The sequence below is a fragment of the Pelophylax lessonae genome, assembly GCF_965119305.1.
Source record: "Pelophylax lessonae genome assembly, chromosome: 6".
NCBI lineage: Eukaryota > Metazoa > Chordata > Amphibia > Anura > Ranidae > Pelophylax > Pelophylax lessonae.
In genome coordinates this window covers 1,568,557-1,592,177 of record NC_138773.1, presented here as the reverse complement: position 1 = coordinate 1,592,177, position 23,621 = coordinate 1,568,557, and the positions used below count along the sequence as shown (strand labels likewise).

At 53.0% G+C, this 23,621-nt stretch overlaps 1 protein-coding gene across 1 annotated transcript in view; it reads left to right on the top strand.

The window, feature by feature from the left end:
* The window catches only part of ITGAL (integrin subunit alpha L), a gene marked incomplete at both ends in the record, with an annotated part of 99,806 nt that extends 78,708 nt beyond the window's left edge, over positions 1 to 21,098 (top strand). Inside the window, 2 exons of the mRNA XM_082260526.1 lie at positions 6,376 to 6,486; positions 20,937 to 21,098. Coding sequence (XP_082116652.1) covers positions 6,376 to 6,486; positions 20,937 to 21,098 — 273 coding nt within the window. The remainder of the gene's footprint in view (positions 1 to 6,375; positions 6,487 to 20,936) is intronic.
* Positions 21,099 to 23,621: the final 2,523 nt, after the last annotated feature.

The following is a 23,621-nucleotide window of genomic DNA, read 5'->3' as shown; positions in this document are numbered from 1 at the left end:
GGGAGCCCTGACCGATCATATGATGAGAGTGACGGAGGAGTCCTGATCGATCACATGACGAGAGTGACGGGGAGTCCTCCTGACCGATCACAAGATGAGAGTGACGGGGAGCCCTGACCGATCACATGACGAGAGTGACGGGGGAGTCCTGATCGATCACATGACGAGAGTGACGGAGGAGCCCTGACCGATCACATGACGAGAGTGACGGGGAGTCCTGACCGATCACATGACGAGAGTGACGGGGAGCCCTGACCGATCATATGACGAGAGTGACGGGGGAGTCCTGATCGATCACATGACGAGAGTGACGGGGAGCCCTGACCGATCATATGACGAGAGTGACGGGGGAGTCCTGATCGATCACATGACGAGAGTGACGGGGAGCCCTGACCGATCATATGACGAGAGTGACGGGGAGCCCTGACCGATCATATGACAAGAGTGACGGGGAGTCCTGACCGATCATATGACGAGAGTGACGGGGAGCCCTGACCGATCACATGACGAGAGTGACGGGGAGTCCTGACCGATCATATGACGAGAGTGACGGGGGAGTCCTGATCGATCACATGACGAGAGTGACGGGGAGCCCTGACCGATCATATGACGAGAGTGACGGGGGAGTCCTGATCGATCACATGACGAGAGTGACGGGGAGTCCTCCTGACCGATCACAAGATGAGAGTGACGGGGAGCCCTGACCGATCACATGACGAGAGTGACGGGGGAGTCCTGATCGATCACATGACGAGAGTGACGGGGGAGCCCTGACCGATCACATGACGAGAGTGACGGGGGAGTCCTGATCGATCACATGACGAGAGTGACGGAGGAGCCCTGACCGATCACATGACGAGAGTGACGGGGAGTCCTGACCGATCACATGACGAGAGTGACGAAGGAGCCCTGACCGTTCACATGACGAGAGTGACGGGGGAGCCCTGACCGATCATATGACGAGAGTGACGGGGGAACCCTGACCGATCATATGACGAGAGTGACGGGGGAGCCCTGACCGATCACAGGACGAGAGTGACGGGGAGTCCTGACCGATCACATGACGAGAGTGATGGGGAGCCCTGACGGATCACATGACAAGAGTGACGGAGGAGCCCTGACCAATCACATGACGAGAGTGACAGGGGAGCCCTGACCGATCATATGACGAGAGTGACGGGGGAGCCCTGACCGTTCACATGATGAGAGTGACGGGGAGCCCTGACCGATCACATGACGAGAGTGACGGGGAGTCCTGACCGATCACATGACGAGAGTGACGGGGAGTCCTGACCGATCATATGACGAGAGTGACGGGGGAGTCCTGATCGATCACATGACGAGAGTGACGGGGAGCCCTGACCGATCATATGACGAGAGTGACGGGGGAGTCCTGATCGATCACATGACGAGAGTGATGAGGAGTCCTCCTGACCGATCACAGGATGAGAGTGACGGGGAGCCCTGACCGATCACATGACGAGAGTGACGGGGGAGTCCTGATCGATCACATGACGAGAGTGACGGAGGAGCCCTGACCGATCACATGACTCGAATGACGGGGAGTCCTGACCGATCACATGACGAGAGTGACGGGGATCCCTGACAGATCATATGACGAGAGTGACGGGGGAGTCCTGATCGATCACACGCCGAGAGTGACGGGGAGTCCTCCTGACCGATCACAGGATGAGAGTGACGGGGGAGCCCTGACCGATCACATGACGAGAGTGACGGGGAGCCCTGACCGTTCACATGACGAGAGTGACGGGGAGCCCTGACCGATCACATGACGAGAGTGACGGGGGAGTCCTGATCGATCACATGACGAGAGTGACGGGGAGCCCTGACCGATCATATGACGAGAGTGATGGGGGAGTCCTGATCGATCACATGACGAGAGTGACGGAGGAGCCCTGACCGATCACATGACGAGAGTGACGGGGAGCCCTGACCGATCATATGACGAGAGTGACGGGAAAGTCCTGATCGATCACTTGACGAGAGTGACGGGGAGTCCTCCTGACCGATCACAGGATGAGAGTGACGTGGGAGCCCTGACCGATCACATGACGAGAGTGACGGGGAGCCCTGATCGTTCACATGACGAGAGTGACGGGGAGCCCTGATCGATCACATGACGAGAGTGACGGGGAGCCCTGACCGATCATATGACGAGAGTGACGGGGGAGTCCTGATCGATCACATGACGAGAGTGACGGGGAGTCCTCCTGACCGATCACAGGATGAGAGTGACGGGGAGCCCTGACCGATCACATGACGAGAGTGACGGGGGAGTCCTGATCGATCACATGACGAGAGTGACGGGGGAGCCCTGACCGATCACATGACGAGAGTGACGGGGGAGTCCTGATCGATCACATGACGAGAGTGACGGAGGAGCCCTGACCGATCACATGACGAGAGTGACGGGGAGTCCTGACTGATCACATGACGAGAGTGACGGGGAGCCCTGACCGATCACATGACGAGAGTGACGGGGGAGTCCTGATCGATCACATGACGAGAGTGACGGGGAGTCCTCCTGACTGTTCACATGACGAGAGTGACGGGGAGTCCTGACCGATCACATGACTCGAATGACGGGGAGTCCTGACCGATCACATGACGAGAGTAACGGGGATCCCTGACAGATCATATGACGAGAGTGACGGGGGAGTCCTGATCGATCACACGACGAGAGTGACGGGGAGTCCTCCTGACCGATCACAGGATGAGAGTGACGGGGGAGCCCTGACCGATCACATGACGAGAGTGACGGGGAGCCCTGACCGTTCACATGACGAGAGTGACGGGGAGCCCTGACCGATCACATGACGAGAGTGACGGGGGAGTCCTGATCGATCACATGACGAGAGTGACGGGGAGCCCTGACCGATCATATGACGAGAGTGACGGGGGAGTCCTGATCGATCACATGACGAGAGTGACGGAGGAGCCCTGACCGATCACATGACGAGAGTGACGGGGAGCCCTGACCGATCATATGACGAGAGTGACGGGAAAGTCCTGATCGATCACTTGACGAGAGTGAAGGGGAGTCCTCCTGACCGATCACAGGATGAGAGTGACGTGGGAGCCCTGACCGATCACATGACGAGAGTGACGGGGAGCCCTGATCGTTCACATGACGAGAGTGACGGGGAGCCCTGATCGATCACATGACGAGAGTGACGGGGAGCCCTGACCGATCATATGACGAGAGTGACGGGGGAGTCCTGATCGATCACATGACGAGAGTGACGGGGAGTCCTCCTGACCGATCACAGGATGAGAGTGACGGGGAGCCCTGACCGATCACATGACGAGAGTGACGGGGGAGTCCTGATCGATCACATGACGAGAGTGACGGGGGAGCCCTGACCGATCACATGACGAGAGTGACGGGGGAGTCCTGATCGATCACATGACGAGAGTGACGGAGGAGCCCTGACCGATCACATGACGAGAGTGACGGGGAGTCCTGACTGATCACATGACGAGAGTGACGGGGAGCCCTGACCGATCACATGACGAGAGTGACGGGGGAGTCCTGATCGATCACATGACGAGAGTGACGGGGAGTCCTCCTGACTGTTCACATGACGAGAGTGACGGGGAGTCCTGACCGATCACATGACTCGAATGACGGGGAGTCCTGACCGATCACATGACGAGAGTGACGGGGATCCCTGACAGATCATATGACGAGAGTGACGGGGGAGTCCTGATCGATCACACGACGAGAGTGACGGGGAGTCCTCCTGACCGATCACAGGATGAGAGTGACGGGGGAGCCCTGACCGATCACATGACGAGAGTGACGGGGAGCCCTGACCGATCACATGACGAGAGTGACGGGGAGCCCTGACCGATCATATGACGAGAGTGACGGGGGAGTCCTGATCGATCACATGACGAGAGTGACGGAGGAGCCCTGACCGATCACATGACGAGAGTGACGGGGAGCCCTGACCGATCATATGACGAGAGTGACGGGAAAGTCCTGATCGATCACATGACGAGAGTGACGGGGAGTCCTGACTGATCACATGACGAGAGTGACGGGGAGCCCTGACCGATCACATGACGAGAGTGACGGGGGAGTCCTGACCGATCACATGACGAGAGTGACGGGGAGTCCTGACTGATCACATGACGAGAGTGACGGGGAGCCCTGACCGATCACATGACGAGAGTGACGGGGGAGTCCTGATCGATCACATGACGAGAGTGACGGGGGAGCCCTGACCGATCACATGACGAGAGTGACGGGGGAGTCCTGATTGATCACATGACGAGAGTGACGGGGGAGTCCTGATCGATCACATGACGAGAGTGACGGAGGAGCCCTGACCGATCACATGACGAGAGTGACGGGGAGTCCTGACTGATCACATGACGAGAGTGACGGGGAGCCCTGACCGATCACATGACGAGAGTGACGGGGAGCCCTGACCGATCATATGACGAGAGTGACGGGAAAGTCCTGATCGATCACTTGACGAGAGTGACGGGGAGTCCTCCTGACCGATCACAGGATGAGAGTGACGTGGGAGCCCTGACCGATCACATGACGAGAGTGACGGGGAGCCCTGATCGTTCACATGACGAGAGTGACGGGGAGCCCTGATCGATCACATGACGAGAGTGACGGGGAGCCCTGACCGATCATATGACGAGAGTGACGGGGGAGTCCTGATCGATCACATGACGAGAGTGACGGGGAGTCCTCCTGACCGATCACAGGATGAGAGTGACGGGGAGCCCTGACCGATCACATGACGAGAGTGACGGGGGAGTCCTGATCGATCACATGACGAGAGTGACGGGGGAGCCCTGACCGATCACATGACGAGAGTGACGGGGGAGTCCTGATCGATCACATGACGAGAGTGACGGAGGAGCCCTGACCGATCACATGACGAGAGTGACGGGGAGTCCTGACTGATCACATGACGAGAGTGACGGGGAGCCCTGACCGATCACATGACGAGAGTGACGGGGGAGTCCTGATCGATCACATGACGAGAGTGACGGGGAGTCCTCCTGACTGTTCACATGACGAGAGTGACGGGGAGTCCTGACCGATCACATGACTCGAATGACGGGGAGTCCTGACCGATCACATGACGAGAGTGACGGGGATCCCTGACAGATCATATGACGAGAGTGACGGGGGAGTCCTGATCGATCACACGACGAGAGTGACGGGGAGTCCTCCTGACCGATCACAGGATGAGAGTGACGGGGGAGCCCTGACCGATCACATGACGAGAGTGACGGGGAGCCCTGACCGATCACATGACGAGAGTGACGGGGAGCCCTGACCGATCATATGACGAGAGTGACGGGGGAGTCCTGATCGATCACATGACGAGAGTGACGGAGGAGCCCTGACCGATCACATGACGAGAGTGACGGGGAGCCCTGACCGATCATATGACGAGAGTGACGGGAAAGTCCTGATCGATCACTTGACGAGAGTGACGGGGAGTCCTCCTGACCGATCACATGACGAGAGTGACGGGGAGCCCTGATCGTTCACATGACGAGAGTGACGGGGAGCCCTGATCGATCACATGACGAGAGTGACGGGGAGCCCTGACCGATCATATGACGAGAGTGACGGGGGAGTCCTGATCGATCACATGACGAGAGTGACGGGGAGTCCTCCTGACCGATCACAGGATGAGAGTGACGGGGAGCCCTGACCGATCACATGACGAGAGTGACGGGGGAGTCCTGACCGATTACATGACGAGAGTGACGGGGAGTCCTGACTGATCACATGACGAGAGTGACGGGGAGCCCTGACCGATCACATGACGAGAGTGACGGGGGAGTCCTGACCGATCACATGACGAGAGTGACGGGGAGTCCTGACTGATCACATGACGAGAGTGACGGGGAGCCCTGACCGATCACATGACGAGAGTGACGGGGGAGTCCTGATCGATCACATGACGAGAGTGACGGGGGAGCCCTGACCGATCACATGACGAGAGTGACGGGGGAGTCCTGATTGATCACATGACGAGAGTGACGGGGGAGTCCTGATCGATCACATGACGAGAGTGACGGAGGAGCCCTGACCGATCACATGACGAGAGTGACGGGGAGTCCTGACTGATCACATGACGAGAGTGACGGGGAGCCCTGACCGATCACATGACGAGAGTGACGGGGGAGTCCTGACCGATCATATGACGAGAGTGACGGAGGAGCCCTGACCGATCACATGACGAGAGTGACGGGGAGTCCTGACTGATCACATGACGAGAGTGACGGGGAGCCCTGACCGATCACATGACGAGAGTGACGGGGGAGTCCTGACCGATCATATGACGAGAGTGACGTTCTCCATCTCTCCAGGTGATGACACAAGTGGATTTTGTAGTTCCTCCCAATAGTGTGGCGTTAATTGCTGGAGGAACGGCCGGAGGGGTGCTCCTGCTCTGCGTCATCATTGTGCTGCTCTATAAGGTAAGTGACAGGTAGGTGGCCGTGTCATCCCCTCTAGTCAGTGGCATGGAGGCCTTCTGTTATCGGTCACACATAGTATACACCCCCTCCCCCCTCTATATACACTATACACACACCCTCCCCCCCCTCTATATACACTATACACCCCCCTCTATATATACACCCCCTTCCCTCCTCTATATATACACTATACACCCCCCTCTATATACACTATATTACCAAAAGTATTGGGACGCCTCCTTTACACACACATGACCTTTAATGACCCCCCAGTCTTAGTCCGTAGGGTTCAATATTGAGTTGGCTCCACCCTTTGCAGCTATAACACCTTCAACTCTTCTGGGAAGGCCGTCCACAAGGTTTAGGAGTGTCTATGGGAATGTTTCACCATTCTTCCAGAAGAGCATTTCTTAGGTCAGGCACTGATGTTGGATGAGAAGGCCTGGCTCACAGTCTCTGCTCTAATTCATCTCAAAGATGTTCTATCGGGTTGAGGTCAGGATTCTGTGCAGGCCAGTAAAGTTCCTCCACCTCAAACTCGCTCATCCATGTCTTTTTGGACCTTGCTTTGTGCACTGGTCCAAATCATTTGGTGGAGGGGGTATTATGATGTGGGGGAGGGGGATTATGGTGTGGGGGTGTTTTTCAGGGGTTGGGTTTGGCCCCTTAGTTCCAGTGAAGGGAACTCTTAAGGCGTCAGAATACGAAAATATTTTGGACAATTTCATGCTCCCAACATTGTGGGAGGAGTTTGGGGATGGCCCCTCCCTGTTCCAACATGACTGCGCACCAGTGCACAAAGAAAATTCCATAATGTATATACAGTATCTGACAAAAGTAAGTACACCCCTCCCATGTGACTTTGCTACAATGTAAAGTAGTGAGTGTACAGCTTGTATAACAGTGTAAATTTACTGTCCCCTCAAAATAACTCAACACACAGCCATTAATGTCTAAACCGCTGGCAACAAAAGTCAGTACACCCCTAAGTGACAATCTCCAAATTGGGCCCAATTAGCCATTTTCCCTCCCCGGTGTCATGTGACTCGTTAGTGTTACAAGGTCTCAGGTGTGAATGGGGGGCAGGTGTGATAAATTTGGTGTTATCGCTCTCACTCTCTCATACTGGTCACTGGAAGTTCAACATGGCACCTCATGGTAAAGAACTCTCTGAGGATCTGAAAAAAAGAATTGTTGCTCTACATAAAGATGGCCTAGGCTATAAGAAGATTGCCAAGACCCTGAAACTGAGCTGCAGCACGGTGGCCAAGACCATACAGCGGTGTAACAGGACAGGTTCCACTCAGAACAGGACTCACCATGGTCCACCAAAGAAGTTGAGTGCCGTGCTCAGCGTCATATCCAGAGGTTGTCTTTGGGAAATAGACGTATGAGTGCTGCCAGCATTGCTGCAGAGGTTGAAGGGGTGGGGGAGGGGTCAGCCTGTCAGTGCTCAGACCATACGCCGCACACTGCATCAAATTGGTCTGCATGGCTGTCATCCCAGAAGGAAGCCTCTTCTAAAGATGATGGACAAGAAAGCCCACAAACAGTTTGCTGAAGACAAGCAGACTAAGGACATGGATTACTGGAACCATCTCCTGTGCTCTGATGAGACCAAGATAAACTTATTTGGTGTCAGATGGTGTCAGGCGTGTGGGGGGGCAACCAGGTGAGGAGTACAAAGACAAGTGTTTCTTACCTACAGTCAACCATGGTGGTGGGAGTGTCATGGTCTGGGGCTGCATGAGTGCTGCCGGCACTGGGGAGCTACAGTTCATTGAGGGAACCATGAATGCCAACATGTACTGTGACATACTGAAGCAGAGCATGATCCCCTCCCTTCAGAGACTGGGGGGCAGGGCAATATTCCAACATAACGACCCCAAACACCTCCAAGACAACCACTGCCTTACTAAAGAAGCTGAGGGTGAAGGTGATGGACTGGCCAAGCATGTCTCCAGACCTAAACCCTATTGAGCATCTGTGGGGATCCTCAAACAGAAGGGGGAGGAGCGCAAGATCTCTAACATCCACCAGCTCTGTGATGTCATCATGGAGGAGGGGAAGAGGACTCCAGTGACAACCTGTGAAGCTCTGGTGAACTTCATGCCCAAGAGGGTTAAGGCAGTGCTGGAAAAACTGGATTTTTGTCTTACCGTAAAATCCTTTTCTCTGATGTTCTTTGACGTACACAGCTCCATATCTTCTTGACCCTTGGGTTTATGCTGCCCTCTACAGGAGTAGGATACTAGGTGGAAATATAGTTTGACTACGCCTATAGGGCAGTCCTAGGGGGTATACTTCCACTTCCTGCTATACGTCTTCAGTTTTGTAACAAGCAGTGTCAGAAGGAAATATAACCCAACTTAATAGAAGGGCGGGTGCTGTGTCCGTCAATGAACATCAGAGAAAAGGATTTTACGGTAAGACAAAAATCCAGTTTTCACTTTAATTCGTTGACGGACACAACTTCATATGTTCTTGACCCTTGGGACGTCCCAAAGCAGTGTCAACATAAGGGGTGGGAAGAACACAGCAATAAACACACTTCCCAAAAGGCTAAACGCAGTCAACCAGGAACAACTGGAGCTCAACCAGGAACAACTGGAGCTCACCTGACAAAAAATACACCCTCAAAGAGGACTAATCCTCTCCAACAGTGGCCTGTAAAAACTTGCGGCCAAAGGCAGCATCTGCAGATGCCAACACAGCCACCTTATTAAGTTTTGTGAAAGTGTGCGCGGATATCCAGGTGGCCGCCTTGCAAACCTGCACCACTGACGCCTGATGACGGAAGGCCCAAGAGGCACTAAGCGCCCTCGTAGAATGCTCTTTAACAGGGAAAGGAGGATCCAGACCCTAAATGGAGTAGGCCTGCACCACCGTCTGCCTGATCCATCTGGAAATGGTTGCAGCAGAAGCGGCCAGCCCCTTACGGGGTCCATCGATAAGGACAATTACAGAATCCGATTTTTGGAACGACTCAGTCACCGCCAGGTACACCCTTATTGCCCGAACCACATCCAAAGAATGCAAGGCAAACTCTTTAGGATGCTTAGGCTTAGGACACAAGCAAGGCAACACAATGTCTTCCTTTAAATGGAGAGGACCTCAGGAAGGAACGGCTGGTATGGACGAAGCACCACTTTGTCCCTGTGAACAACCAGGTAAGGTGAACAACAAAACAACGCAGCCAACTCCGACTCCCTGCGCGCAGACGTAATAGCCACCAAAAAGGCTACCTTCTGCGACAAAGTAAGTAGAGGAAGCCCACAAATATTTTCATAAGGCGGTTTCTGAAGAACCGACAGCTCCAAATTGAGGTCCCACTGAGGTGACAGAGACTGGTGGACCCCCTGAACAAAGGTGTGAACCAAGGAATTCGTGGCCAACAGGCGCTGAAAGAAAATCGCAGGGCCAAAATCTGGCCTTTGATGGTACTTAAGGCCAAACGCTGATCTACACCTCTTTGGAGAAACTCCAAGACACAAGACAACGGAACGGGGGGAGACCCCCCGAGACTCACACCACGCAATGTATGCCCTCCAGACTCAATGATAAATCTTCCTAGAAGTAGATTTTCTAGCTTTTAGGCTCGGGTCACACTTATGCGATGCGGGAAGGCTGCGAATTCGCAGCCTTTTCCCGCATCGCACACGCACCCCCGGCAGTTCACACTGCCATATGCGATACGCTGGGGGTGTCAATGTAATCTTAACGACACCCCCAGTTTGATCGCATATCGCAGTGCGATCGTGCAGTTCGCACAGGATGGGATCGCACAAGTGTGAACCGCTGTGCGATCCGATCCTGATGCGGCTGCAAAAATGCCTCCTGTGCGTGTTTGCACCGGGTGCGATGCGAATTTAGCCATACAAACTGTATGGCTAAACTCGCACCGCACAGCTGATCGCATGTAATGTCGGAGCAGTGCGCTCCGACATTACATGCGAACCCGGCACTCGCATGAGTGTGAACCGGGTCTGAACAGTGTAGGACTCACGAATTCAGACACCTTATCAGACACGTTATCTTTCAGCACCTGGCTTTCAATAGCCAGGCCGTTAAAGCCAGCGACTGTAAAGCAGGATGGAAGATCGGCCCTTGGGCTAAAAGATCTTCTCTGAGAGGAAGTCTCCATGGGACATTGGGACATTGGCGACCAGCTGTACCAGGTCTGCATACCAAAGACCTGCGAGGTCAGTCCGGGGCCACTAGGATGACCGGATTCCCTTCTGCCTTGATTCTTCGCAGGAGTCTCGGCAGAAGAGTTATCGGAGGAAATACGTATACTAGACGATACTGGCCCCAAGGGGCCACCAGAGTATCTGTGACATCGGGCAGAGGATTCTGAGACCTTGCTACGAACCTCTGCACCTTCCTGTTGAGATGAGAGGCCAACAGGTCCACATCGGGAGTCCCCCATCGGAGACACAGTTGATGAAACACCTCCGGGTGGAGAGACCATTCTCCTTGATCCAACGTCTGCCGCTTGAGGTAGTTCGCCTGCTAATTTTCCACCCCTGGAATATGCACAGCAGAGATGGCTGGAACTAAGCGTTCTGCCACCTTAGAATGCCAGCTACTTCCTGGGCCGCTCTGGCACTTTTGGTGCCTCCTTGATGATTGACATATGCCACAGCCATGGCGTTGTCCGATTGAATCCTTATCTAGGGCCCCTGCAGATGATCCGTCTATTGGGTTAGGCCAGGGGTCTTCAAACTATGGCCCTCCATTTGTTCAGGAACTACAATTCCCATCATGCCTAGTCATGTCTGTGAATGTCAGAGTTTTACAATGCCTCATGGGATGTGTAGTTCCGGAACAGCTTGAGGGCCGTAGTTTGAGGATCCCTGGGTTAGGCAAAGCCTGATCGCCTGAATTTCCAGGATACCCAAGACACCTCCCCACCCGGACAGGCTGGCATCCGTAGTGAATACCGTCCAGTACAGGGGGAGAAAGGATTTTCCCTGTTGAAGTGTCGGAGAGGGGAGCCACCAAATCAGGGACCCCCTCGTACCCCGGCTCAACAGGATCAGATTGTCTAGAAACTGTGGATTCTTGTTCCATTTGGCAAGAATCTCCTGTTGCAGAGATCTGGTATGGAACTCAGCAAATGGAACCGCTTCAAAGGTGGAGAACATCAAGCCCAGCACTTGCATACAAGTCCTGAGAGATGACCGCCAGCTGGACAACAGGAGCCGTATCGCATTCTGCAACTTCTGGAGTTTCACCTCCGGAAGAAACACCCGGGCTGAGGCCGTATCCAGGGTCAGGCCCAGATAGTTCAGCTTGGTGGGGAAAGAAGACCCTGTTGAGCTTAGCTCTCATCTGCAACTGTGAAGAGACATGAGAGGTGAAGGATAAGTGGGAGGCCACCGCCCCCACAGCGGGGCGCCGCCGGTGAAATACCACTCTTTTCGTTTTTTCACTTACCAGGTAAGGACCAATTTTTGGAAATTCACTTTCCATCCGAACTCTTGCAGAGTTCGCACCAAAATATCCAGACTGTCTTTTAAGGCATTTGGGGACTCTGCTCGCAGAAGGAGATCTTTCAAGTACCCCAGTACCGCAATCCCCTTCTGCCTTAGCAATGTTAACACCGGGGCCAAAACTTTTGTAAACACTTAAGGAGCTGAGGCGAGACCAAAGGGAAACGCCACAAATTGGCAATGCTCCTCACCCACGGCAAAGCAAAGGAAACACTGATGCCTGACATATATTGGGATATGAAGGTAAGCATCCTTGATATCGATAGAGGCCAGGAAATCCCTTTGATGAAGGGAAGCCACTACCGTGTGAATGGACTCCAATCAAAATTTCTGAACCTGCACAAAGCGGTTCAAGGCCTTGAGGTCCAGAATTGGATGGACCTTGCCTTCCTTCCTGAGAACAATAAATAGGTTTGAATAAACCCCTAAAGAGTTCAGATTCCAGAACCAGTAAAATGACCCCCTGAGAAAGCAGATCCTGTACAGCCCCAAGAAGACCTCGTAGGCGGTCTGGGGACAAGCACAGGTTGGAAGGAAGGAACCTCGCCGGAGGCAAGGACCAGAACTCAATCTTGTAACCAGACCAAATCAACTCGTGGACCCATTTGTCTTGAATTGAGGAGGTCCATGGACCAGGAAAGAAGCAAAGACGTCCCCCCACCCCTGGTCCTTAAAACCCAAGGGACGAAAGGACCGCTTATCGACAGAGAAGAAAGGGACACGTTTGCAATGAGACTCTGCTCCTGGTAGTCTGCAGAAGCAGAGTACTCTTACCTCCTGTAAGACCCTTAATGATCTCCTCCATGGAAGCTCTGAACAGGCAGTCTCCTACAAAAGGGAGATCAGTCAATACTATCTTGGAAGTCTGGTCCACAGACCAGTATTTCACCCATATCATGCGATGAAGAGTCACCGCTGTCACGGACACCCTACAGGCTAAGGGGGCCGCATCCAGAGATGCATCACAGATATACTGCAACCCCTGGACCAACTGCGCTGCCAGCTCTGCCAGGTCAGGAGGGGACTGTCCCCCTTTCAAATCCTGGTGCAGAAGCTTAGCCCATTCTGTTAAGGTCTAGGAAACCAAGGTTATGGCTAGGGATGAGCTTCGAGTTTGATTCGAAGGTAAGTTCGACTCAAACATCACCAATTCGATCGTTGGTCGAATGACGAACAAATGTGCTTCTTCGCGGGAAATTTGAGTTTCCCATAATGCACTGCATGGACACCGCGCGTGCAGCGCGTTATGTGATTGGCGAAAGCATGCACCCTGACCTCATGCTTTGGCCAATCAAATGATCTCTGCCATGATTGGACTAAAGGCAGGCTGACTTTAGCCAATCATGGCTCAGGGGCCAAGTACACGCCCCCACACTACATAAAGGCTGCTCGCGCAGTCATTGTGCAGGCGATCAGACAGGGATAGGCATGCGATTCAGGCAGGGAGAGAGTCTTTTTTTTTGAGTCAGACAGTGCAGAGAGACATTCCTAGCAGTGTAGGGAGGGCGAGGTTTCTGTGTGAGGTAGGGAGAGCTTTCTTTCTTTACATCAGATACAAGTCACAGTATTGTTCATCCTTCAGTTTCTGCAACATTCTAAAATATTTATAGAACTGTAGGAATAGAGATCACTGCAGATATCAGCCACAGTAACCTTTGCTCAGTTGTGGATCTTTCTATAGGGATCACAGATCATCCATCTATAGGATTATAGATTACAGATATAGTGAGAGTATTGATAATCGGTCACTTGCGGACATCTATAACCACCACAGCTCATCTATAGGGCTATCAATAACATCATATCAGGTCATTGAGTATCTATTGGTCAGTTGTGTATACCCTATATTGATCTTTATCAACATCATATGCGAAAGGCCGACACTCACAGGCCACAAAAAGAGGGTAAGCAGCCTCTGTGTCCATTGTGAAAAGTGGTGGTCACATTCAACATAGTGCATCCTCTGCAGGCGGGCACGCCCGTCCTTTATTTCTGGTGCTGCCCGTGCTATTCATCCACAAGATGTGGAAGAGTTGGTGGAGGGGATCAATAAGCCATCCTCATCTTCCTCTGACACCCACGCTCCCAGTAGTTTGCCTTCCACCACAGCTGCCAAAGCGGCCCATTCCACAGGCTCCTTCTCAACAGCTACTCCTTCAGTTGCCCCACCATCATGCACGGAGGAGTCACCTGAACTATTCGATCATAGTGTCAGTGATATGCTGCTGGAGGATGCGCAGCAATTTGAAAGCTGTGATATTGTTGCCACAGCTGAAGCATATTGCCAAGTTTGCTCCAGTGATGAGGAGGGAGGGGATGATGAGGTCACTGACTGTACTTGGGTGCCTGACAGGATAGAGGAGGAGGAGGAAGAGGATGAGGAGGATGCACAACTGCAACGAGGCAGGATGTGCTCCAGGGGCCAAACTATTATGTCACAGCACAGAGCTCCACAGGTGCAGGGTGCTGCAAAATCCCTGCAGACTCCATAAAGTTCATTATTGTGGGCTTTTTTCAGCACCTGTTCAGTAGACCGCAGCGTTGCTGTTTGCAACATCTGACTGAAACGGATCAAGCGTGGCCAGAACACCAGCCGTTTGGGCACCACATGCTTGACAAGGCATATGACAACCTGCTATGCAGTCTGTTGGCAACAGCACCTGAAAGAGGCACAAGATCAAAACAAGCATACTGCACCTTGCTCCTCATCTGCGATCTCTAACCCTATACCTTATGCCTTCTCAAATACCAGAATTGAGAGGGATGATGGTATAGCAATGAGTGGCACAGAGACTTGCACCCAATCTGCTAGCAGTACACCACCGCTTGATTTGAGCAGCAGGCAAATTTCACTACCCCAGTATTTGAACCGTAGAAAGAAATACTGTCCCAGCCATCCACAAGCTCAGCGTCTTAATGCTAGCTTGGCCAAATTGCTAGCATTACAGTTGCTGCCTTTTCAGCTGGTAGACTCTGCTCCCTTTCACGAATTTGTGGAAGGTGCTGCACCACAGTGGCAGGTCCCAAAAAGGCATTACTTTTCGCGTAAGGCCATTCTGGCTCTTTACCGTCATGTGGAAGGTAGTGTTTTGGCCTCGTTGGACAAAGCGGTCAGCAGGAAGGTGCACATTACTGGTGACTCTTGGTCCAGCAGGCATGGACAGGGACGTTACATTTCTTTCACGGCTCACTGGGTAACTCTGCTGGCAGCTGGGAAGGATGCAAGACAAGGTTTGGTTTTGCAGCTTGTTTTGCCACCACGCCTCCAAAAAGCTGGTGCTGGTTCTGCCACTTCTGGCTACTCCACCACCACCCCCTCTTCCTCAATATCCTCTTCTGCTCAATTCTCCTCTGCAGCAGCAGTGCTCCCTAAGTGTTCAAGGGGCTACGCAAGCAGTCAGGCTAAAAGATGCCATGCTGTGCTTCAGTTGGTCTGTCTAGGGGATAGGAGTCACGCCGGTGCAGAGATTCTGTCAGCTCTGCAAGGGCAGGCTCAGAGATGGTTGACGCCATGACAGCTTGAGCCAGGAATGGTTGTATGCGATAATGGCACCAACCTTCTCTCCGCTCCGCACTCTGACAGGGACACTTGACACATGTTCCATGCTTGACACATGTACTGAATCTGGTGGTGCAGCGTTTCTTGAGGAGATACCCGTGCTTCCAAGATCTCCTGAGGCAGGCCAGGAAGTCTGTGGCCATTTCCGCAATTCGTTCAATGCCAGTGCTCGCTTATCTGACATTCAAGGGGAATTCAACCTGCCCACCAACCGCCTCATTTGTGACAGGCCCACCAGGTGGAACTCAACGTTGGCAATGCTGCAGTGGCTGCACACGCAGCAGAGGGCCATCAATGAGTACCTATGTGAGTATGGCACAAGGACAGGGTCAGGGGAGCTTGGCTTTTGATTAAGGATGCATGCATCGCCCTGTCACCATTTGAGGAGGCCACTCGGATGGTGAGCCAGGACGATGCATGCATCCGTGACACTATCCTGCTAGTCTACCTGCTGGAGCACACGCTGCATGGAATCATGGACAGGGCACTTGAGGCAGAACAGCGGGAGGAAGAGGAGGACTTCCTTTCCTCACAAGGCCCCCTTTATGCAGATATCATTCCTGCAGGGCCACAAAACACACAGGAGGAAGAGGAGGAGGATGAGGATTTCGGCAGCATGGATGTAGAGGAAGAGGATAGCATACAGCAGTCTACAAGGGATGGTTTTGATTCCCCAGAAATCCCAGGAGTTGTACGTGGTTGGGGAGAGGTTGCTCCTGCTGACAATGTCATCCTTAGTGACCCAGAGGACTCAGAAGCTCATGCCTCCTCCAACTTACGTTGCATGGGCTCCCTGATTCTGCAAAGCCTGCGAAAGGACCCGAGGATTCGTTCTATCAAGGAGAGGGATAATTATTGGTTGGCAACCCTTCTTGATCCACATTACAAGAGTAAAGTTGCAGAGCTCACCCTGCCTTCGCAGAGGAAGCAGAGGATGAAACATCTTGAGAAAGCCTTGAAAATAAATAATTGTGTACCACCTTTCCAGACACTGGGAGGTCAACATTCCGTGGACCTGTTTCTGAGGCATCGTTCAGCCAAAGGAGTAGTGGTGGAGAAGGCGGCTGGCTGGCCGATGCCTTTAAACAGTTCTTTTGTCCTCAGCAGCACCCAGCGCTGTTAGGTTTAAGCAACCATCGCCAGCGTCTCCATCATATGGTGCAGGATTATCTAGGCGCAAGAGCAGACTTGGAGACCTTTCCAGCTGCGCATCCACTGGGTTACTGGGTCTTGAGGATGGACTACTGGCCAGAACTTGCTCAATATGCAATGGAGCTACTGGCCTGTCCTGCTTCCAGCGTGCTTTCCGAATGGACGTTCAGTGCTGCTGGAGGTTTTTATGATGGACAAAAGAGTGCGTCTGTCCACAGACTCTGTTGATCAGCTGACTTTTATCAAAATGAAGCAGTCCTGGATCAACTATCAGGCCCCTGATTCTGATGTAACTGATTTAATTTGCTAGGGGTCTGCCATCCCTTGAAGACTGCATATGCTGCCTATCCTATTCCTCTACCTTGATTCTGCTTGCTTCCAACAATGTTTTTGGTTTTGGTCACTACCAACCCCCAAGGCCTAATTTTTCTGCACTTGTATGACAGGTGCATACAATTTAAATGTCGTATGTCATTTATAAGAGCCTTGTCCCTGTGCCCTGCTAACTGTGAGGGGCTGGTTACGGTGTTCAGGCACCACCAACACCAAAGGCCCAATTTTTGGCACTTGTATAGCACATGCGATTTCAAATTTGCATGGAATTCTTACCAGCAGGTTCCGTTCCTGCGCCCAGCAAGAGTAACTGTAAGGGGTTACGGTGTTCAGGCACCATCAACACCCAAGGCCCAATTTTTCTGCACTCGTATGACCAGTACATTCGATTTGAAACTTGTATGTATATTTGTATATGACATTTTTTCCTTTAGAAATGTCAGTATTGCTGCAGCAGGCTACCTACATCGTACAGATGCCACATTTTACAGGCACATTCAGGGGACCCCCAGGCACGATATTTGAAGGAAGTTTCCATTTTTATAGTTTCACTTTAAGCCTCATTAAAATCAGTGCTCCTTTAAAAATGATCGTTTTTAAAACTTTTTTCATTGCTACACGTTCCCCAGGTCAGGACCCGGACCCCCATACACTTTTTTGGGGCAATAACTTGCGTTTAAGCCTTCAAAATGAGGCCGTTTGACTTTCGATTCCCATAGACTTCAATGCGGTTTGCTTGTTCGAACAAACTTTTCCTCTGTTGGCGATTTTATGGTGCGAACCGAACCGGGGGGGGGGGGGGGGGGGGCTGTTCGGCTCACTAGTTATGGCAAACACCGGCCACAGAATAGAACCGGCCATGGTAAAAAGGTATCGGACCAGAGATTCAGCTCTCTTGTCAAAAGGGTCTTTAAAGGACGGAGAGTCCCCCACCAGAAGAAGGGTGGCTTTATTCAACCTGGAAACCTGCGAGCCACCCCCAGGGGTACTGTCAGTTTCTTTAACAGGGACTCTTCAAAAAGATACCTTCTAGCGAAGGGCTTAGGGACCCCGCTGTTAAACGTTCCCCCCACCGCTGCACCAGCGGCACTACAAGTCCCAGCGCAGCAAATACCATTAACAGAAAGAGGGAGCCGTTTAGCCATCACAGAAACTCACCACCCCCTCCTCAGATGCAGAGCCAAGAGCCAGGCTGCATTCTGTGCAGGAAGTTCAGGAACTGACACTAGAGGCCCACCGCTGATTCACTGCTCCATATGGTTCAAAAACATGGCCGCCGTGTGATAGCAATAGGAAACTACAAGAAAATGTCCGCCGGACTACACAAACATGGCCTGCGATTATACATGCAGTCATCCACGACAAAATGGCAGCTATATGCAGCAACCGGGACCCCAAGAGGACCCCTAGTTATACCTGGACAGTAAGGGGCAACCCCGCTAGGGACCCCCATCAGGACCATCCTCCCTAAAAACTGCGTTTTGCGCAGCCAGCGACGCGCCTCCCCCCACCCCTGGCCCCCTAGCACCCCCTTGACACACCCAAACAGAAAAAAACAGGCATGGCCGCCCCGAGGAAGGGGGGGGGGGGAGCTAGGCATGGGTGAACGGGGGGTGCTCCGCAGAGGGACCCCGATAGTAAGGGGGAGTGACATGAGGGAAGGAAGGGCACTCGGGGGCCCACTTTCACCCCAAAAAGCCACCAGAAGGGACTCAGGTCGTGACCAGGGCTATGCGTCCTCGCAAGGGGTTTAACTCACCAATCAGCCACCTTCCAGTAGGGCTTTGTTGCGGCCGACCTATCGCGGAGCTAATAGTCGGGTTGCACTCGCTGGCCAGACTGGGAAGACCATAAGGATCTAGGATATCCATTCCGTTGTGCAGTCCGGCAGTTGATTGTCGTTCTCACAGGAACAGAAAAGAAGAAAAAAATTCAGTTTAGAAAGGAAGAAATGCCAGGACAGAAATCCCAGCAAGGAGCGAGGTCCTTACTCCTGACTAGGCAGTGCCCATAGCAGAGAGGGGGAGTATACCCCCTGGGACCACCCATAGGCATAGTCAATTCTTTACTGCCTAATGTCCTACTCCTGTAGGGAGCAGCATAACCCAAGGATGAAGAAGATATGGAGCTGTGTCCGTCAATGAACGATAGAGAAATAATGGTGGCCACACAAAATATTGAGACTTTGGGCCCAATTTGGACATTGTCACTTAGGGGTGTACTCACTTTTGTTGCCAGCGGTTTAGACATTAATGGCTGTGTGTTGAGTTATTTTGAGGGGACAGTAAATTTACACTGTTATACAAGCTGTACACTCACTACTTTACATTGTAGCAAAGTCTCATTTCTTCAGTGTTGTCACATGAAAAGATAGAATAAAATGTGAGGGGTGTACTTACTTTTGTCAGATACTGTAGGTGCATCACCCCAGGGGCAGAATAGCACCCCCAGAGGTCAGGGCTGAGTCTATGGATAAAATGGGGGGACAGTGGAAGGATATTGGGGCGGCAGTCACTTCTTATAGCAGGAGGTGAGGGTTGGGGGTCCCGGATACTGTAGCTGATCACTGATAGGCTCTCCAGATCCAGGTCCAACTTCAGTGTCAGAACCTTTAAGCCGTCCCGACAACACTGTCAGCACTTTCCCGAATTCCATGCGTCCTCCAAATGAGTCACCGGGCCCTTCTGATGCCTCCTTGGCACAGCTTCCTCCAGACCAGGCAGGACAGCTTCAGGAACACTTCAGCCCCATCCAGCAGCACTTCCCCAGGCTTCAGCCCAGAGGAAGAAAGACAGCACATGGCCTGTCCCAGATATTTATATCCTGCCCCAGCATGCACCAGTGACATAAACCTCCTACTGGATTGACTGAAGGAAGTATAAATATTCATAAGTTTTGTTAGTATTGAAATCTCCTTCTATGACCAGTGATGGCAGGGACATCTACTGGCCACAGTAAGAATTACACATCAACTGAAGCCTAGGGAAAAGCCAGGTGAAGAACTTCACAATGAGTCTGAGGGAACTACAAACTACACTGACAAAGTGGCCACTGCAGGAGGCCACACTACTCCTGTCTGCACTCCTCACCCTCCCGCCTGCACTCCTCACCCTCCCGCCTGCTCTCCTCACCCTCCCGCCTGCACTCCTCGCCCTCCCCCTGCACTCCTCACCCTCCCGCCTGCACTCCTCACCCTCCCGCCTGCTCTCCTCACCCTCCCGCCTGCACTCCTCGCCCTCCCCCTGCACTCCTCACCCTCCCGCCTGCACTCCTCACCCTCCCGCCTGCACTCCTTACCCTCCCGCCTGCACTCCTCACCCTCTCCCCTGCGCTCCTCACCCTCCCGCCTGCACTCCTTATCCTCCCGCCTGCACTCCTCACCCTCCCGCCTGCTGCCACACTCTTCACTCCCTCCTGCTCTCCTCACCCTCCCGTCTGCTCTCCTCACCCCCAACCCCCCCCCCCCGCCTGCGCTCCTCACTCTCCTGCCTGCGCTCCTCACCCTCCCGCCTGCTCCCGCGCTCCTCACCCTCCTGCCTGCGTTCCGCACCCTCCCGTCTGCGCTCCTCACCCTCCCGCCTGCGCTCCTCACCCTCCCGCCTGCTCTCCTCACCCTCCCGCCTACACTCCTCACCCTCCCGCCTGCGCTCCTCACCCTCCCGCCTACACTCCTCACCCTCCCGCCTGCACTCCTCACCCTCCCGCCTACACTCCTCACCCTCCTGCCTGCGTTCCGCACCCTCCCGTCTGCGCTCCTCACCCTCCCGCCTGCGTTCCTCACCCTCCCGTCTGCGCTCCTCACCCTCCCGCCTGCGTTCCTCACCCTCCCGTCTGCGCTCTTCACCCTCCCGCCTGCGTTCCTTACCCTCCTGCCTACACTTCTCACCCTCCCGTCTGCTCTCCTCCCTCAGTGCGGTTTCTTTAAGAGGAATAGATTTCCGATGGAGGAAGATTACACCGCTGTCCAGCAAATCTCGCCGTCTGATGAAGATAACATAAAGGGGGCACAGAAGCCACTGACATCACTTACTGAACCTGCTGATCTTCCACCAGAGGCCTCTGAAGGACAATGAAGATCCTTAATAAAAACGACTTACAGGGGAAATCTGCCCCCAAAACCTTCCGGGGGGGGGGAGGGGGGACACATTACCAGCCCTCCGTACACTTCTCCCCATAATATATATATATATATATATATACAGTGTAGGCCTATATAGTCTCTTATGGGTCTTCTATCACCCCCTCCCCAGTGCTGGGTGGAGGAGGGGGGAGTGACAGGTGTTTTATTGGGATCCTATCACCCACCAGTGCTGGGTGGGGGAGGGATGACGGGTATCTTATTGGGATATTATCCCCCCCCCCCCCCAGTGCTGAGTGGGGGAGGGGGGGTTGACGGGTTTCTTGTTGGCATATTATCAACCCCAGTGCAGGGGGGGGGGTGGTGATGGGTCACTTATCAGGATATTATCATCCCCCATTGCTGGATGGGAGAGGGGGGGTGATGGGTCTCTTATGATGGTATTGTTATCCCCCCATTGAAGGGGGGCGGGAGTTACTGGTTTCTTATTGGTATACTGTATTATCACCCCCCAGCGTTTGGGTAGGGGTGGGGGTTTATGGTTTCCCTATCAGGATATTATTGCCTCCCAGTGTAACAGAAGGGGGGAGGGTTTGGGGGTTTCCTATCAGGATACTATTGCCCCTCAGTGTGGGGGGGGGGGGGTTATGGGTGTCCCATCAGAATACTATAGTCCCCTAGTGTAGGAGGGGGGAGGGTTATGGATTTCCTATCAGGATACTATCGCCCCCCCCCCCCAGTGTAGGAGGAGGGGGGGTATGGGTGTCCTATCAGGATACTATCGCCCCCCAGTGTAGGAGGGTATTTGGTGATCAGAGATGATTGGTTTCTTCCTGTACAATCTCTGAAATCTGTAAATAATCATAAATAAATGAATAAAGTGTGACTGATGTGTGATGGATCTTCATTCTTTACCCCAATCTGCTACTCATCCAACCGGACTACAAGTCTCAGCATTACCAGAGGAGGTATGGGGCTGGACTTGTGGTTCAGTGGGAAGTGGAGAGCTATTATAGGTGTAAAACAGATTATCTCCTCCCCTCAGGCTGCAGCTGAGCCCGCCTCCTGATGGAAGTCAGTGGTAGTTAGTATCCCCCCCTCAATGGAAAATCCTTCCACAGCTACAGTCAGCGATCTGAGCTATGACACCCCCATCTCTCCCACAGGTGTGATCTGACACCCCCCTCCCTCCCACAGGTGTGATCTGACACCCCCATCTCTCCCACAGGTGTGATCCAACACCCCCATCTCTCCCACAGGTGTGATCCAACACCCCCATCTCTCCCACAGGTGTGATCTGACACCCCCCCATCTCTCCCACAGGTGTGATCTGACCCCCCCCCCCGATCCCTCCCACAGGTGTGATCCAACACCCCCAACTCTCCCACAGGTGTGATCCGACACTCCCATCTCTCCCACAGGTGTGATCCGACACCCCCCCATCTCTCCCACAGGTGTGATCTGACACCCCCCCTTCTCTCCCACAGGTGTGATCTGACACCCCCCTTCTCTCCCACAGGTGTGATCTGACACCCCCCCCAATCTCTCCCACAGGTGTGATCCAACCCCCCCATCTCTCCCACAGTTGTGATCCGACACCCCCATCTCTCCCACAGGTGTGATCCGACACCCCCATCTCTCCCACAGGTGTGATCCGACACCCCCCCATCTCTCCCACAGGTGTGATCTGACACCCCCTTCTCTCCCACAGGTGTGATCTGACACCCCCCCCCCATCTCTCCCACAGGTGTGATCTGACACCCCCCCCCATCTCTCTCACAGGACTGATCTGACACCCCCATCTCTCCCACAGGTGTGATCCGAGACCCTCATCCCTCCCACAGGTGTGATCTGACACCTCAATCTCTCCCATAGGTGTGATCCACCACAATGGATTTGAAATGAAACAAACAAGATGTGCTTTAACTGCAGACTTTCAGCTTTAACTTGAGGGTATTTACATCCAAATCAGGTGAACGGTGTAGGAATTACAACAGTTTGTATATGTGCCTCCCACTTTTTAAGGGACCAAAAGTAATGGGACAATTGGCTGCTCAGCTGTTCCATTGCCAGGTGTGTGTTATTCCCTCATTATCTCATTTACAAGGAGCAGATAAAAGATCCAGAGTTCATTTCAAGTGTGCTATTTGCATTTGGAATCTATTGCTGTCAACTCTCAATATGAGATCCAAAGAGCTGTCACTATCAGTGAAGCAAGCCATCATTAGGCTGAAAAAACAAAACAAACCCATCAGAGAGATAGCAAAAACATTAGGTGTGGCCAAATCAACTGTTTGGAATATCCTTAAAAAGAAAGAACGCCCCGGTGAGCTCAGCAACACCAAAAGACCCGGAAGACCACGGAAAACAACTGTGGTGGATGACCGAAGAATTATTTCCCTGGTGAAGAAAACACCCTTCACAACAGTTGGCCAGATCAAGATCACTCTCCAGGAGGTAGGTGTATGTGTGTCAGATCAAGAACACTCTCCAGGAGGTAGGTGTATGTGTGCCAGAT